This window comes from Aspergillus bombycis (genome assembly GCF_001792695.1).
Source record: "Aspergillus bombycis strain NRRL26010 chromosome Unknown contig00018, whole genome shotgun sequence".
Taxonomy (NCBI): domain Eukaryota; kingdom Fungi; phylum Ascomycota; class Eurotiomycetes; order Eurotiales; family Aspergillaceae; genus Aspergillus; species Aspergillus bombycis.
In genome coordinates this window covers 299,974-315,820 of record NW_019170020.1, presented here as the reverse complement: position 1 = coordinate 315,820, position 15,847 = coordinate 299,974, and the positions used below count along the sequence as shown (strand labels likewise).

At 50.9% G+C, this 15,847-nt stretch overlaps 5 protein-coding genes across 5 annotated transcripts; 2 read left to right on the top strand and 3 right to left on the bottom strand.

Annotated features, from left to right (window-relative positions):
• Positions 1-58: 58 nt before the first annotated feature.
• ABOM_002910 (universal stress protein) lies at positions 59-1,527 on the bottom strand (the record flags this gene model as incomplete). The annotated part of the gene is made up of 3 exons (XM_022530040.1): positions 59-757; positions 813-1,203; positions 1,268-1,527. 3 exons carry the CDS (start codon positions 1,525-1,527, stop codon positions 59-61), a joined length of 1,350 nt encoding a protein of 449 aa, XP_022391819.1.
• Positions 1,528-3,382: 1,855 nt separating this feature from the next.
• ABOM_002909 (uncharacterized protein) lies at positions 3,383-4,222 on the bottom strand (the record flags this gene model as incomplete). The annotated part of the gene is made up of 1 exon (XM_022530039.1): positions 3,383-4,222. One exon carries the CDS (start codon positions 4,220-4,222, stop codon positions 3,383-3,385), a length of 840 nt encoding a protein of 279 aa, XP_022391766.1.
• A 4,808-nt stretch (positions 4,223-9,030) lies between these two features.
• Positions 9,031-10,748, bottom strand: ABOM_002908 (uncharacterized protein; the record flags this gene model as incomplete). Its single annotated transcript, XM_022530038.1, has 6 exons — positions 9,031-9,812; positions 9,876-9,907; positions 10,039-10,187; positions 10,253-10,515; positions 10,563-10,670; positions 10,736-10,748. The coding sequence occupies 6 exons, from the start codon at positions 10,746-10,748 to the stop codon at positions 9,031-9,033; spliced, it is 1,347 nt and encodes a 448-aa protein (XP_022391799.1).
• Positions 10,749-11,738: 990 nt separating this feature from the next.
• Positions 11,739-12,659, top strand: ABOM_002907 (uncharacterized protein; the record flags this gene model as incomplete). Its single annotated transcript, XM_022530037.1, has 2 exons — positions 11,739-12,335; positions 12,396-12,659. The coding sequence occupies 2 exons, from the start codon at positions 11,739-11,741 to the stop codon at positions 12,657-12,659; spliced, it is 861 nt and encodes a 286-aa protein (XP_022391765.1).
• A 509-nt stretch (positions 12,660-13,168) lies between these two features.
• On the top strand, positions 13,169-15,772 carry ABOM_002906 (ankyrin repeat domain-containing protein; the record flags this gene model as incomplete). The annotated part of the gene is made up of 2 exons (XM_022530036.1): positions 13,169-13,563; positions 13,624-15,772. 2 exons carry the CDS (start codon positions 13,169-13,171, stop codon positions 15,770-15,772), a joined length of 2,544 nt encoding a protein of 847 aa, XP_022391764.1.
• Between the last annotated feature and the right edge of the window lie 75 nt (positions 15,773-15,847).

The following is a 15,847-nucleotide window of genomic DNA, read 5'->3' as shown; positions in this document are numbered from 1 at the left end:
CCCGGATGTTCTGAAATGGCATGTCGTGATGGCTCGTTAGAGCAGTGTTACCCAAGGCTCACTGGCCATTTGATCCCTTCTCAGTCATATCTTCAGTGACAATGACCGGAATGTTCAGCTTAGAACTGCCTGGCCTTGGTGTACTCTGGTTAGAGCTGACCAGCTCGGACTCGTCCGTCGACGCTGTATCAACCGCCTTGGACTCTTCCGTAGACACCGTCTCCGATGACGAGCGCTCGGGCGGAGTTTTGGTCTGGGGACCAGGTTCGTCATCCGTTGTGCTTTCGGTTTCGGTGCTCTCCGGGCTTCCCGCCGCTGGGCTGTGGTTGGTACCCGGGGAGCCGCCATTGGGCGACGGCGAATCATTCTCATCATGGCTAACACTGCTCCGCTCGGACATTGAGAGCGAGCTTCGGGAGTTGGCGTACGACTGAGGCAGACCGAGAGCCGCGGCTACAGCAGCTTCTTCGTCTGGAAGTCTCGAGACGTGACTGTCTGAACTCGAACCTGCGTCGAATAACTTACTTCCACGCTGCTCGCTCAGTTCTAGGATCTGATTATAGCTGCGGCGGGTGGGGTCCGCAAGACGCTTCTTCTTCTTCTTTTCCCGTTTGGTGGAGGGACGGACAACGATCACAGGAATCGGAGATTGCTGTAAGCAGTATTTGGAGACGGAGCCGGGCAGCAGGCCCTGGACACCACCCAAGTTACGGCCACGGGTGCCAACGATCAGTACTGAGGGCTCGTAGATTCGGATCTTGTTCTGTCAGTTTGTTCTCAAGGTGCCAGGATCGGGACGAGGCCCAACGTACCATGCGCTGAATGATATCCTGGACTTTCCCCACCGCCAGTTCCAAGACTAAGCTGATTGCCTTCTCGTCCTGGCTATTCTTCTGGATCACCTGCTCGAACAACTTCTCCGCTTCTTGACGGTACTTTCCCTCCTCAATTGCGGCGTCGCTTGCGATGGTGGAGTCCTTCTCCACGGCTCGAAGGCACACGATCTCGTCGCCATCATCCACCAATTCGTCAATGAGCCACTCCAGGGCAAAGTCGGAATAATCATTCTGATCTGTGCCGCACAAAAAGGTCCGACTGCGCCGGGTGCACTGATACCCCTTGTGTTTGTAATTCAGAGTTAAAGAGAAGTCCGCCGCGTCAGGATTATCGAACGTATTGAAAGAAACACCTCTCTCGTAGGTTCTACATAATTACGAACGCGAGTTAGCGAGGCCGCGAGTAGATAGAACCAGCATGATCGACTTACCGAGGTGGCGGAGGCGAATGACCTCTCCCAGTGGCTTTCTGTTCTTTGTCCTGCGCTTCTTGTTGTGGCCAGCGCCCCCCGACGGCGCTCGTAGACCGACGGTGGTGACTCTGTGGCTCGGCCCCGCCAATGTTGAATTGGATTGACTTCCGACGGGGACTGTCAGCCGTGGAAGAGATGCGTGAATTCTGGGATGAGGGTTCGGAAGCGTTGGATGCGCGGTCCTCGCTATCGAGGGAGCTTTTGGGGGTGGAACTCATGATGTAGCGTGCGGTTTCAATGGCGCTCCAGCGAGCGTAGCCGTGGATGGTAGAGTGTTATTCTTGTTCGTTTTCCTAGAAGTAATATGGCCGGACTTAGACACCAAGAGGCTTGCGATGTAGCAATGCCGGTCTGTGTTCTTTGAAATGATCCGGATAGATCAGGTCGCAACTCAGCCACTGTGAAGCTCCTGAAGTGCTGCCAGTGGAGTGATACGGAGGACGCTGGGCATGGTTTGCGACGAGATCGGTTGGGGCGCCCTTGAGTAAGGGGGTTTGGGTTAACCTTCAGACAGGAACCCGCCGTCAGATCGAATAGTCGTATAGTCGAACGGTTACTACCAGAAGAGCCTCTTACGAGCAGTTTCCGGATGCAGCAGGAGAACCACGGGGGGGGAGGGGCCAGGGCGGTGAGGCGCCCTGGTCACGTTGCGGTGACATGTGAGGGTCTCCGGTCACGCTTCCGACCAAACCCTAAGGAATTCTACTGAGGACTACTACTAGTGTGTTCGAGGAGGGCTTGAATGGTGTTCCGGATCAGCCTGTTTGTTCAGGTGGACAGACATGGGGGTTGATTGGATGGCTACATAAAGTAAATCGTGTGAATCGAACCAAGAAAGAACAAACATTGTTGCCATAAATTAAGATTCATCAAGACCCTGGATAATGCCACTTATGAGTAACTATAAATTAAGAAGATGATGAGATAATCAATGCCATAGTTATGCCGCTGTATAAATCACGGAGGTTCGCCTCTTTTCTCCGGACTGAAGAATGCCAGTTGAGCAAAGGGAAAATCCAACCGAAAAAGGAAATGAAGCTAAATGAGAAGAAACCACGAGAGTACATTCCGAGGATCCGAACAACCGTCACAGAGCCCAGTGTGTATGGTGACTCAAGCTCCCCAGCTCTTGAGGTCAATCCTCGGATCTCACGGGAGTCACGGCGTCCGAATAACCTTCTTTTTTTGTCCTTTCGTGAGGACGGTGCTTCGGAGAGTTTTTGCCCGCGTTCCATTGATGATCTCCACTTTCGACGACCATCTTATCAGCGGGAGTCTGATGGCACAGCCACTCAGCCGATTATCCCGGCCACCCCCCTCCTTTCGAACGACAGTGAGGCGAACACGACCAAGTGACTTGTCTCTTGCGGGCTGCCCTCTCGACCAGTGATCCGCCGGCTGATCGCCCATGTGATTAATCCAAGTCGACTGGGCGGTGTGCGCGGGTGCGGTGCCGCATTAATGGATCGGCGTCTTGGGTCCTGGTCTAGATTGTCAACTAGTTCCGTATAGTCAGCCCAACTATTGGGTCGGTACCTAAACTAGTCCTGAGCTAAGAGAGAATGGTTATCAGCCCCTCGACACCGCGTACCATCTATCGACTGCAGAAAAGGATACCGGAAACCATGCTGGATGTATAAGATGGGAAATATGAACTAGGATGGAGAGTGAAGAAAGTATTATCCATATCATTTCTTTGATGCGAAGACTATATATGATTCTAAACTGAGGTATATGATAATGCATCGTCGTCGTCAAGACATTCATGGGCCCAGGTCATGCCTGGCCAGCAGGTGGGGAACGCAAAACAAAGCCCCATATGAGAGTAGAGTATCCAACAATGCCCAATCATTTAGGCACGTTAGGTCTGAACGCCAGTAAGTCCAGACCATGCCAGGTAGTAAAAGCAAAAATCGCCAACAATGAAGACATAATTTTTTTTTGGCAGCCCAAACGCCGTACCCGCTGAAATAATGTATCGCTGAAACAAATCCAAAACCAAATCCAAGAGCGTAGGAGGGGTATCACAAGAAGGGTATGTACATCGATGCAGTCGTCAATCAGCGAGGGCGGTTAGTAGGCCTCAATAATTGCATTCCGCGAGTCGTTCGAGACGTAGTACCCATCTTCAAATCCATTTCCCGACAGTGGAAGTTCGGTAGCTTCGGCTTGCTTCTCAGAGAAAGTGTCCAGCGTGGGCTGCGGAGGGGAGGGAGGCATCGATTCCTCCTCTGACTCCTCGTCGGAATCGGACGACAGCTCGGGCGGAGTCTGTCGTGAGGGAGACCGAGTCAAGGTAAGCTCCTCCAAGTCCTCCGCGTCATCGTATTCAAAGTCGGAGTCGGAGTCGGAGTCGTAGTCCTCTTCGATTTCCTTCTCTCGAACAATGGCCACCGGCGACGGGGCGCGCCGACGAACAGGTGTGTAGGCAGGTTCATAGTCGTCTTCCTCCAAGTCAGAATCATCACTCAGGTCGGAGTCGGAAGCATCCTCCGGGTCCCAGTCATCTTCGGGATCCTCCACCACGCTTTCGGCCCATTGGATGTGGCGGGGTTCAGATGGGGAACCCTTGGTCACACCGTGGACGGTCTGGTTGAACCAGCGTTCTTGTTCTTGTTCGGCATCGGCAAGTTCAAGCATCAAGGTATCGAGGAGGTTGGCATGACCGACTAGGAGGCGCAAGTCATGGTCCGCCCGGGAAGCCTCACGGGTGAGCTTCTTGCGGGCGGCGTGGGCGAGGTAGTATGTTTGAGTGATACTCATTTTCTTTTGTTGACGCCTCCGGGCGAGGGAAGTGAAGTAGGCGCTGGGGGAGGAAGTGTGATAGGAGGAGGCGAGGGAAGAGGGGGTAGAAGTAGTAGTAGTAGTGGTGGTGGTGGTTGAGAAAGTTGTGGGGGAGAAAGAGGACCCCATGGCGCAATCTCCGGATGTTGATGTGCTTATGAGCTCAAGTTTCGAATGCCCAGGCTGGATGATGACTCGTCCGTTCCACTGTGACTCAGGCAGACCTACTGTTTCCGGCGAGGGTAGATCGGCCAATGAACGTTGTGGATAGGGGGCGGTGAGTCAGACGGCAACAAGGCGCAGATCAACTAAAATGGATCCCTTATCGGGTACCTTAGTAGAGAGGCAAGGTATCAATCCTTTCAGGTCCAATTATTTGGGACCGCGACAAAAGTACTCCCAAGCTGCACGACGGACGCTTCAATAGTTGGAAGTTGATGTCGTGTCGTGTTCTCAGGCTGGTCTAGAAATGGTGCGTCGTCTCCACTGGTTGTCTGTTCAACCACTGCAGCAATAGTCGGATCTTTTAGATGTGTGTGTGTGGCTGATAGATGCGATAGAGATGGTCAGCTATGGCTGGACAGAGGGTCAACTATCGGTGTGTAAAAAGTCACGGTAGGGGGATGCAATATCGATGAAGGATATAGAACAATAGTTTCAAACTCTGGTTGGGGAGGGATAAGGACTTGATATATCCACTGTTGGCTGGTGGTTTTTAGCTTTTTTTTCCCATTTCTTTTTTCTATTTTTTTTTATTTTACTAGGCTGACTCTTTTTTTTTTTTCCCTTGATACCGAGATCTTCATGTGGTATAATTTTTTTTTCTTTGCTAATCACGTTCCGTGAACCGTGTAAAGTCCGACCGCCGATCGGAACGGAGGAGAGCGTAAACCCCATCCGACCCAGCAGAAGATGGATCCACGGTATTGTTACCAGGCTTGAGGACCCATAAGGCAGTCCCTTCACTCACCGCCCCACTGCAACCCAATCACATTGGATCATGATGAGTCACGGGGACCCAACGACCAGCAGTGAAGGACTTCGGATGACCAATCTTTCCGCCCGTTACCTCCGAATCCAAATTTTACAGGCTGAATGGAACTTTCCAGGCATCGAATTGGATCCATCCTGCCTCATTATTCATCGACTTTGATATATCCACTCCTCCGGTCGGCATCGTTCCAGCCGGTATTAGTGATGATTACTTACTCTGAGTCTCCCTAATACGAAGTTTAATTTCTGATGGATTTGAAATCCAGTTTAGCTTTCAATGCTTCAAACAATGCGGCTGTTTACTGATCTTGGGTCAGCGTTCATGACAAGCGATGGCATCATCGAAATGCGGAGGAGAACTAATATGATGGAAGATAAGGGGCTCTGTAAGGTAGGTACTCGTGAGAGGCGATCGAAGCCCTTCATCGCCCAGGATACATGCCAGTTCTGACGTTGGAATGATTTCGGAGTCAGCGAATTCCGACGCTGGTTGGGGGAATCCCTCCCCAGGCTTGGATGCCGCCATTCCACTTTGGGGCCTCAACTGCTTATCATGCAGATATAGCATACAAGGGCGAGCCCCGAGTAATGTACGCAGGGCCCGAGTCTCCTCTGAGATTCAAGAACCTGTAGCGAGGGTCGACAACTCCGGTCCATTTGTGCCCAGCCGCCCACGTAAGCCCATCTGTAGCTGTACTGGAAGGCTGCCGTATTTCCTCCCTTGCTGCCAATAACCTGCCGACCACTTGTTTGGTATACATATACGGTCCTATCGTAGAAAAGGTCTCGGCACTGCATATGCGGCTCCCCCAGAGATCTTTAGGATCCATCTGCCTAACACGTACGCAACGACACGATCCCTTACTTCTGAGGATACTCTGGTCCCCTCTTGGCGTGGAACTATAATCTGGCCAGGAAGTTAATCCCCATGAACTGAAGGCTGTGGTTGTGGAAGGGGCCAACGCCCATTGTCGGGAGGCCAGTTGTCTGGAAACTCTCGTAGACCCCGAGAAGAACGAATACGATACTCACAGATTCGGAAAGTGCCCTTCTCATTTCAGTAGCTGAGCCACGAGGGATCTTGGGTCTGATTTAGCCATGTGTCGAGACATGGCCATTGTGACTGTCCCCTGTGGACCCGTGGCATCAACAACACAGCCCTAGAACTGGGTCCGCCATTTGGCGGACTGGATTTGATACGCTTACGGATACGGAAGGTATTGTTTCTGCCTACTCTGGAGTATACACTACCAAAATTATGGTTATCGCACGGTCAACGCCAGATTATCAAATGTCGCTTATATTGAGTTGTCAGTGGTTCAGATATACCCCGTGTTTCACTCAGGCTCTCTCGTATCTCCTAAGCTGGTCGGACCAGTGCGGACGGCCGTTCCGCAGAATCTACGGCGGGGGACATGCCAATGGCAACCTACCACGTCTCCAGAATTCCCCTGCCAAAGCATCCAGGCATGAGATTTGGCCACAATCCATTGCCCTCGATGACATAGGGTCAAGTCATTGCTCTTTGGCTCTGTACCTCTTCCAAGCAAGGCAGGCGCGACTTTGATCGCCATCCTTATCAACGAGATGATGTCATGACGTCACGACCTGTCCATCCCTGAAGGTTCTCACAAATGAGCATCCCCAATTGTACTCGATTACTTCATATGTCCCCTCCTGGTAGTCTGGACAGGAGACCGATCTGGGGATGCTGTCATGCGTGAGGTCAACAATGACCTCGAACTTCCGATCTCCCCGTTGTCCCTCTCCACCGTTCATGAAGGGGTCAATATGCATTTGTTCATGCCGGCATAATTATATAACCCACTGCATAGTGGAGATTCATAAAGAGAGCTTGACCTGATCACGAGCCACAGACGGCTGCCCCGTGGGTTGCGAATGTCGGCGAGTCGGTGTTTAGTCGGCGAAGCTCGCTCCAGTGGATTCGTAGTGGATACACCCTAATTACTGGGTCCGATCCATGGATGCCAGACTTTTCCAGCCGAGGTGTCGGTGTCATATTCTGACCTAGACTATTTATGTCCGGTAGTGAGAAAATTTTTTCTGGCCTTCCTTTAGTCTATAAGCTAATGCATGACACTTATATAAGGCTTGAATAAACTGAACTACATACCTTTACGGATAGAGTATTGAGCCAATCCTTTCTTTTCGCTTCGGCAGAAGTTAATTCATGAGATGGCCATCCTTAAAAAATCTTGGCTGCTGGCTAGAACACCGTCCAGACGTGCAGAACCATATCAGACCACCTATGGCCTCATGGCAGTACGGAGTAACGAACATTGACTGGTCCTCAAAAATAAGAACCGACGAGAACCTTTGGTCCAGGGAGACCCACAGCTCGGAACCTTTCTCAGCCCTGGCAGATCCCTGAAAATCGTCATTAGTACGGTTTCCCGGTTACGGAGAATGAGAGCGATCCACCGGCACGCCACATCCGAATAGATACTCAGGACGGACATTTGCTCCGGAGTTAGTAGGGATTGAGTCCGTCCGAGCGATCCCTTCGACCACTCGAGGTTTTTCGGGCGAGCTACGTCGATGACTCATGACGCTTCGACTCCCATTCGTTCATTTCCTGCTTCATCCCGCTGTGCTTTGCATGGTCCCATCTGAAGAGGTCGCTGGATCTGTGTTGTTGAACCCTCCAATTGCGGTTAAGCGGTAGTTGGAACAAACTTTGATAATTGATGCTGCTGCTACCGGCCACAGAGATCGCAATCGATGGACCTCGGCTGGATACTCCTCTACCTTGGCAGTGGCCATTCATAGGCCTTCGGTTTTACCACCTGCTCCTTGCTTGTCTGCTCTTTTATCCTTTTTTAGGGTTTTCTTTCCCATTCAGGATGGACAGCCAACCGGCTGCGAAAGGAACGCATATCGAGCTCGAAACCATATTCTCATCATCTGACCTCACCAACCGGTGTAGCGAGTAGATTGTACAAGCATCTGAAATATGGTCAAGTTTTGTTTGCAAAACAATGCTATTGCACTTGATTGGTTTGGAGGTGCCGGAACTAAGAAGCCATCGAAGACGCCAGGTTATCTACGTCCCCAGCGAGGAGAGACATAGCACACACCAAGTCAATAATGATCAACACATGCGAACTGAACTAACCTAGGTTTTCTTGAGAGGGTCTACTTAAGACTCCTTGCGTAGCCGACATGCAGCTAGCCTATAGATAGTAGTTCTAGGTATCAAGATTGTTGTTGCCCCTTTGGGTGAAGGTGTTGGAGTCGGCGAGACTTTGTTCCGCATGCGTCGTTTGGACATTCATTACCTCGGACTAGATATCCAGAACATCATTCTATCGATATGGTGGTATCCATACGTGGAAGACCTCATGTCTGCCGTGCAGCCAACAGGCAAACATCGGATCGCTGATCCTGGGTAAGATATATATCTCTACGGAAATCACCTCACCGTCCCTACGGAGTATACGCTTCCATGCTCACGTTGTTCAAAGTCACCAAGTGCATCTGTTTGATGTCATTTGAATTGTTATAATGTTCGGAAAGATAACTATACTGCTGGTAAAAGCAGCCAACTTTCGAAGATCTGTAATGGCTTGGCGTTTCGGTTAGACCCTTGTATAAGCCTCAAATAAAGACAGCATCGATGCTAAATAGCTACTCCTGAGACCGCTTCACTCGGACCATAGTGTGAATGTACGGTAGAAGGTAACACCCGAAGGTCGATCCAGAGAGCACAGATAAGAGGCAATCTAATCAGACGCCTCAAGTTCTTCACAGTATACTATTAGCGCGCAAGGGAGCTATGTACTAGTCCTCGCCGGAGAATGTGTGAATATGTCACCCACCATGTTACTACCTCCCCCCGTATCAAGCACCCGTGAAACGCAGTGCGTATAATAGCCGGCATGGACGATTTACTTGCATAACATGGGCACTGATTACTATATCACTCAAGCATCCCACCCCCACACCTCCTTCAACCTCATTTGTGACACCGTCGTCGGCCAATAGTTCGTCTCTCTGGTCGTACTAGCAAGAACCTCCATCAAGGCCCGCTGCTCCCTCAAATCCGTAAACCGGTCCCCACAGATATTAATAGCAATACAAACAGTCGTAAACGCAGGTGGCGACTGCCGATTCGACAACGCAATTCCACAGATCTCAAAGACAGTAGATCGTAACTTGGCATTCATGATGTCCATCGACTCACGACAGATCGGCCCGACACGGGGTATATGCGGTGAGTAAGCCGTTAAGAGGATATTGAGCAACCCCATACTCTGAGACGCGACGATGTGGCAATCATCCAGATACCAGATTCGGGGGAAGAGCTCGCCCACTCCGTGGTCTGGTTTCTGGTAGTAGACAGGCGAGAAGGATGGAGGACGGCATTGCAGCCAGCGGTTGTGGAGGTCAATGAGCTCGTAGTACCGGTCTGGAGGGGCGGGCTGGTCGTCGTAGCAGTACTGCAGGGCGTAGGCGCAGATGATGAGGAGGCGGTTCGTCCAGATGTGGTCTGGGGCAGGGGTCCAGATGAGATAGGGTGTTGTTATGGAGAGCGGGAGACGAATGGGCCGTTGCTGGGAGAAGGCGACGTGGAATTCTTGTCGGAAGCCGACCCAGAAGACGGCTTGGCGGAGGCCGGGCGTGGAGAGGGCTAGCTTTGCCTGTGCTTCGACGAAGACGTGGAGGCCTTGGATGGCTGTTTCGGTTGGGAGATCGATGAAGGGGCCTGCTAGGGGTTAGTTTGGGGTATGTATGGGTGATTGTGATGGTGGATGAGGTAGGTGTGTACTGTCTAGTTCTTCGTAGATCGGAGGATTACTACTGTTGCGAGGAGGATCTCATCCATGAGGGCCTCTGGTTCGCTGGCCAGGGATCGCAGGTCCGTGATGCATTTGTTGTGGTAGTAGAGTACGGTCTCTTCGTTGATTGCGGGGTCCTGCTGTAGTCCGTACTCTTCGATGATCTTGTCCTGTTTCTCTTTCGGTAAAGTGCTGAAGTGTCTTGCTGATACGGCCAGAATGGCGTTGCGCAGTGGTTCGCTCCCTCGGGCGATCTGAGGAATGGCCCTAACGAAATGGCGCTCCGGGTCACAAAGGTCGAACTGCGACATAGAGTGTCATTTCAAGTGATTTCTAGCGGGTATGGGGCGGAGTCATGGGCACTCACCCATCTGGCCAGGTATTCGACAAAGTACCGCAGTAGACATGCTTCTTTCGGACCAGTTTGCGGCCAAGGAAGATGGGGAGTATCCAGAAGACGCGCCGAGAATGCTCCAAATGGCGTGGACGGGCTTTCTTCCGAGTTGAACCGGGAGAAGGACTGTGCTTGGGCGCTGCTGTCCAGAGCTTTGGGAGACTGGAAAGACGACTCAGTTGGAGAGGTGTCGGTGAAATCGGGCGTTTCATCAATGTACTGCAATGTACGATACCCTTGTGACGGTCAGATATTGGAAATTTGTATTGGTATCATGACAAACCTGCTAGTGAAGCACCCGAGATGGTGTGCCGAAACTTCCTAGGTGTTCTCCGAATACATTCTATGCCGGATCTTGCACACCGCGCACACTTAGGGTTCCCATCGTTGCCTAGTTATCTACCATTAGCGCTCAACCTTACCTCACCCGTAGAACCGGAAATAATAGGACGGGACCGACATTTGACATGATGCTCTGTACGTCAAATTAGGGAATGTTAGAACAAGTGGGGGGAATCACATACTTCGACAGCTCTCACTGCACCATGCGTATATCTCAGCAATTGACAAGGCACACTATATCAGATAGAACAAGGGAGACTCACCAGGGGATCTGTCTCGGTGGCATCCTACTGAAGAAGCGGAATTGGGAAGATTGTCGGGACTGTTCTGGAGTTCAAACGCCGATATGATCTCCGTCGGGTAAGCTTCGCCGGTTGACCCCACATGGGGTTAAGTGCGCCACGATCCTCTCTTGCATTTCCTTATCTTTATTGCGCAGTGGAAGTGGAGTGAAGCGTAGCAAGCAATATAGGAGACTGCTCAATCGGATCTGTGTTCTGATTAATCCACGGTTCTGGATTCTGATTGGACGAGAATTCACCGGCTACATTATTCCTATTTTGTCTTATATATTCATCTCAAGCCAATTTAGATAGTTAATCTGGGCAGTACTCCAGACTGCACTCTTAATTTCTATATTAGAGTTTTTGAATACAGTGCAATATCTAGATTTCTAGAGCTTTTAAACGCAGTATAATGCCTAGATTTCTAAAGCTTTTGAATCACCTGCGTGGCCTAGATTTCTAGATTATTTAAACATACTGTAATACTTGCACAGTGTACCTAAGTAGAATAGATAATCTAGATAATATAGTATAATGTATTTAAATAATCTTAATAATTTAGGGGATGTAATAAAAGATTATGTGATTCTTTCGCTGCGCAAGTAGTCTGCCAGTTTCTTCAGCTGGCAGTCTCTAGTAGTTATCATCATACGGTGGTCATGAAGCAATACCAACAGATTCTAGGCATCACTATTGAGACATGGGGTCAAGGGTCGACTCATTCATACTGTGCTGCGTGCAATCACCATTCGAAAGATAATTACTATGTCGAGTGAATCTTACCTATTCACCATCTATCTCTCCCCTTCCCCATGGTGTCTGTGACCCACATGATGGCAACGATATCTTCTGATATTTCGCTCTCAGCCGAGCCAGCACCTGTTGCTGCCGCCTGCAGACCACTAGCTGGGCTTCTAGCTGCTTATGTTGTCTGGACTTGGTCTCGAATGGAGCGACTACAAGTTGAGGCTGAGGCAGTTCAAGCAAGCCTGACCACCAATGAAGGGACCGGCAATCAATGGCTTGTTGTACTGGATTTGACTAAGAAGGCCATCGAAAAGCCGGCGAATCACGAGAATGGTTTACGGGGTATTGCGTATCGCTTTCAGTGGGAGGGGACCGTCGGCATAATCAAGGGTATTCCAGGATACTCTCACGAGTACCCTACGCAAGAGTCTTCTATGACGGTCAATGACCAGCTAGCTGCGATGGGCATCGGAAGAAATGATAGATCATGGGGTGGGAGGACCACCTACAGCCCCACTTGTAATACAGGCAAGGAAGCCGATCAAATCTTTACTCCTTTTAATCGACGGCCGTCTGGTGGTGTCGTGGACTGGCCAACGCTAGCGATCGAGACGGGCGCAAGCGAGTCATACCAAAGGCTCCAAGAGGACGTTCGTTGGTGGTTCAAGAACTCCAACGGGAGGGTGCGCATCGCGATAATTATTATTATTATTCTGAAATAGAACTACATGAGGTTTGAACAGTGGCAACTGGTGCCACATCCTAGCAACCCCGACAGGGCGCTATTTAAACCAATCACGGCCGCAAGTGCAGACAATGTTCCCACCCGGGCAGCCCAACCACTAGTAGTCACTCAACGTCCCTACTCCGCCCAGGAGATACTGGTTACGCCAGGTACTATGGGGATTCCTTTCGAGGCTCTGTACGATCGAAGCCGTGGTCCTACAGAGACGGATGTCATCCTCACTGGGAATGATGTCAGAGATTTCGCCAGAACTAGCTTTTGACGGAATGATGGGTAGGGTGGAAGAGGTCCCGAACTCCCCCTCTGCGACACGTCCAGCTTTCCCCCTCAAGATGGTGGGGGAGATCGAGATCTAACACTCGTAACATCTTCTGGTCTCCTTTCTAGCCCGATATGCAGGGAACTTCCCCTTCATCTTGCATCAGATTCGATGTGGAGCGAATGAGGGCCTGGCGTACTGGAGTCGACGTCAGGATGTTATTGGGCAGGCAGAGCCTGACGTAGCCCAGGGGCCAGGGCAGCGTATCAGCGACAACCACACATCCATTCCAGACGAGGCTCGGTTTCGTTTAGGCAATGGCAATAGCGAGAGGAACGCAGATACATGAAGCGGCTGACGACTAGAATAGAATGAAAGCATATATGGAGCCAACCCCGCGGAGTGAGACTAAATTCCTCATTAGCGGGGAGCTACCGATCTCTTGATCTACATTGACCTTCTCCATGTCATAGTAAACAAAGAATCCCCTCCGACCGGTTTCATTTGTCATTATGTCTTCCTCATCGAAGGACAGGCTTCTCCCGTCCATTCAGGCGCTGTTGTACAGTTGTGCCAGGGCCACCATCCTAGCTTCCGAGATACAGTTCGAGGAGGATTTAAGCACGTCGCAGGATCAAGCGCTCGCTGTCCTTATCAACTTAGATCTTGAGATAAAACGTTCACTTCGGTACATTCTACAGCGGATAACGCTGCCGATTCCCCTCTTTACCTCTGTCCTTCTTGGTTCAACCTGGGCGCTCGACTTGTTTGAGCGGCGGTTGCGATTGTACCGACTCTCCCGCCACGGCAGACAGTATGTTTGTAACTCGTGGACCCGACTTATTGAGATGTTACAACAATACACTATGAACCTTCAACAACTGACCAGCACTTCGGCTCTGGATGCGTAAGTGCTTATCGGATGCATGCCTGGCGCTCATTCATGGCTGACTCAGCTCCACGACAGTCCCGACGCCATTTCCGATGCTTCTTCCCTCCAAAGACTATTCAACAGCCAAAATGATGATGTACAACAGGAGCTGGAGGCCCAGATTCGATACGAAGGGCAGCCCTGGGATGTTTCCCCTGATACACCAGACTATCTAGACGTACAACAAGAGTATCCGCCATCCACCTATGCTACCCCGCCAAGCAGTATCACGGATGGGGATAGCTACGACGACCTTCCGGCCATTCCCGGACCTCCTCCCCAGGCTCCTAGTCTCCTATCCAAGGAGCAACACCATCAAGCTGCTATAGACCATGGTCGGGAGAGGGAGCGTGCAACGATCTACGAAACGCTGAAAAGGGTCTGGCTACCCGAGGGTACATCGTCAGAAAAGCAGCGATCCAGCTACCTGATGGGGGCAATAAAGTTGGACTCTGTTGACGGCGTCAACCTTCTTCTTGATCTAGGCGCAGATGTGAATCAACAATGTGAGAACAATTTGCCGTTGTGTCTGGCAGCCAAACTTGGACATGACAGGATAGTGGAAACCCTCTTAGAACGAGGAGCGGAGATTGATAAGCTAAGTGCGTACGGCAGCACCGCGCTGTTGTCTGCGGCTGGAACTGGCCGTGTCTCTACCATCGCCCTTCTCCTGGACAGGAAAGCAAACACGGAAGCCAGAAGTACGTCTACTTTTTATCTAGGATATACACCGTTAATGAGGGCGGTGAAATCCGGCCGCATGGATGCGGTTCGAGTGCTTGTCGAGCGGGGTGCGAATGTCGCGACCCAGAATGACGCAGGGGAGTCCTTATTGCACATTGCTATGCGAGATGGCCGTAAAGAGATCATCGAGCAGGTGCTTAGGCTGCAGCCTCGTATCGGGGTTGCAGACGAGAATGGTAATACGGAGTTGCATGTCGCCGCCACACAGGGCCTTGTTGACGTATGCAGGCAACTCGTGGGACAGATGAAGAGCCTCATGCTGACAGGAAACCGTAACAAGGAGACGCCACTACATTGTGCAGTTAATGCGAGAAGATGCGAATTAGTTAAGCTGTTTCTCAGTGAAGGAGCGATTGTTGAGTGGCCAGACAAAAATGAGAAGACTCCATTGCATCTCGCCGTGAAAACGGGGTGCCAGGAAATCGTGCAACTGCTTCTCAATGCCATTGCGTCCCCGTGTAGGAAAGACCAGGACGGAAAGACTCCAATCCACTATGCCGTCGACCTGTCCAGTAAAGACCTTCTCCAGCTCCTAGCGGAAAAGATGCCTTCCGTGGATGCTAAATATGGGAACAAACAACCGCCCCTCCACTACGCTGTGAAGTCCCTGAATGTTGAGATTGTGTGTCTGTTACTATCGCATAAGGCAACAGCTAATTGTAAGGACAGGGCTGGTAAGGTGCCGCTCGAATATATTATGGAACTGCCCCAGTCCGACGAGGAGACAGCGATCCGTCTCATCCGGGAGTTCCTACGCGCACATGAAAAGGGACAAACGCTCACAAGCACATGTGGATTTCCTGCACTATCCCAGGCTGCAAGACACAATAGAGTACAACTCATTGAAGAGTTTTGCAAGCACGATCCATATCTCGCCAACGAAAGGCCAGCTGCCGACTCGGGTTTCGAACCCCCCTTGCACGAGGCGATCAAGGGGGGACACAGGAAATCCGTGGACAAGCTCTGCGAGTTCCCAGACACAGACAAGGATATTGTTGACAGTAAAGGGAATACGCCACTCCACCAAGCCATAAAAAATTGGCAAGATGGGTTGCTGGCCATGTTAATACACTGCGGAGCAGACAAGGACCGTCCCCATAAGGCAAATGGTTTGCCGCCGCTACATTTCGCGGTTCAATCGCAGAGCCTCAAGAAGGTCCAAGAGCTTCTAAACGCCAAAGCAGATCCAGAAAAGCGCATTAAAGGAGAGCAATGCCAATGGTGCAAGGACCACAAGAGACCTCCCGGCATGAATTCACGATGTGTCTTGCAGGCGATCCCCGTTCGAAACCGGGAGCACGAATACGCCGGGATTAACCGAGTCCTTACCCAAACCCTCCTAAAGTCGGGCCATCCTAGACCTACGTCGTCGGATAGCAGTGTGAAAAAGAGAAAGAGACGTTTGTACACAGCTGGATCCCGTGCTGACACACCGATATAAGAGGGACGTGCATCAATGGTGTGGAGTGTAGCATAGTGGTGTGTATGTTTCTCTATTGGATAATAATTTGTGACA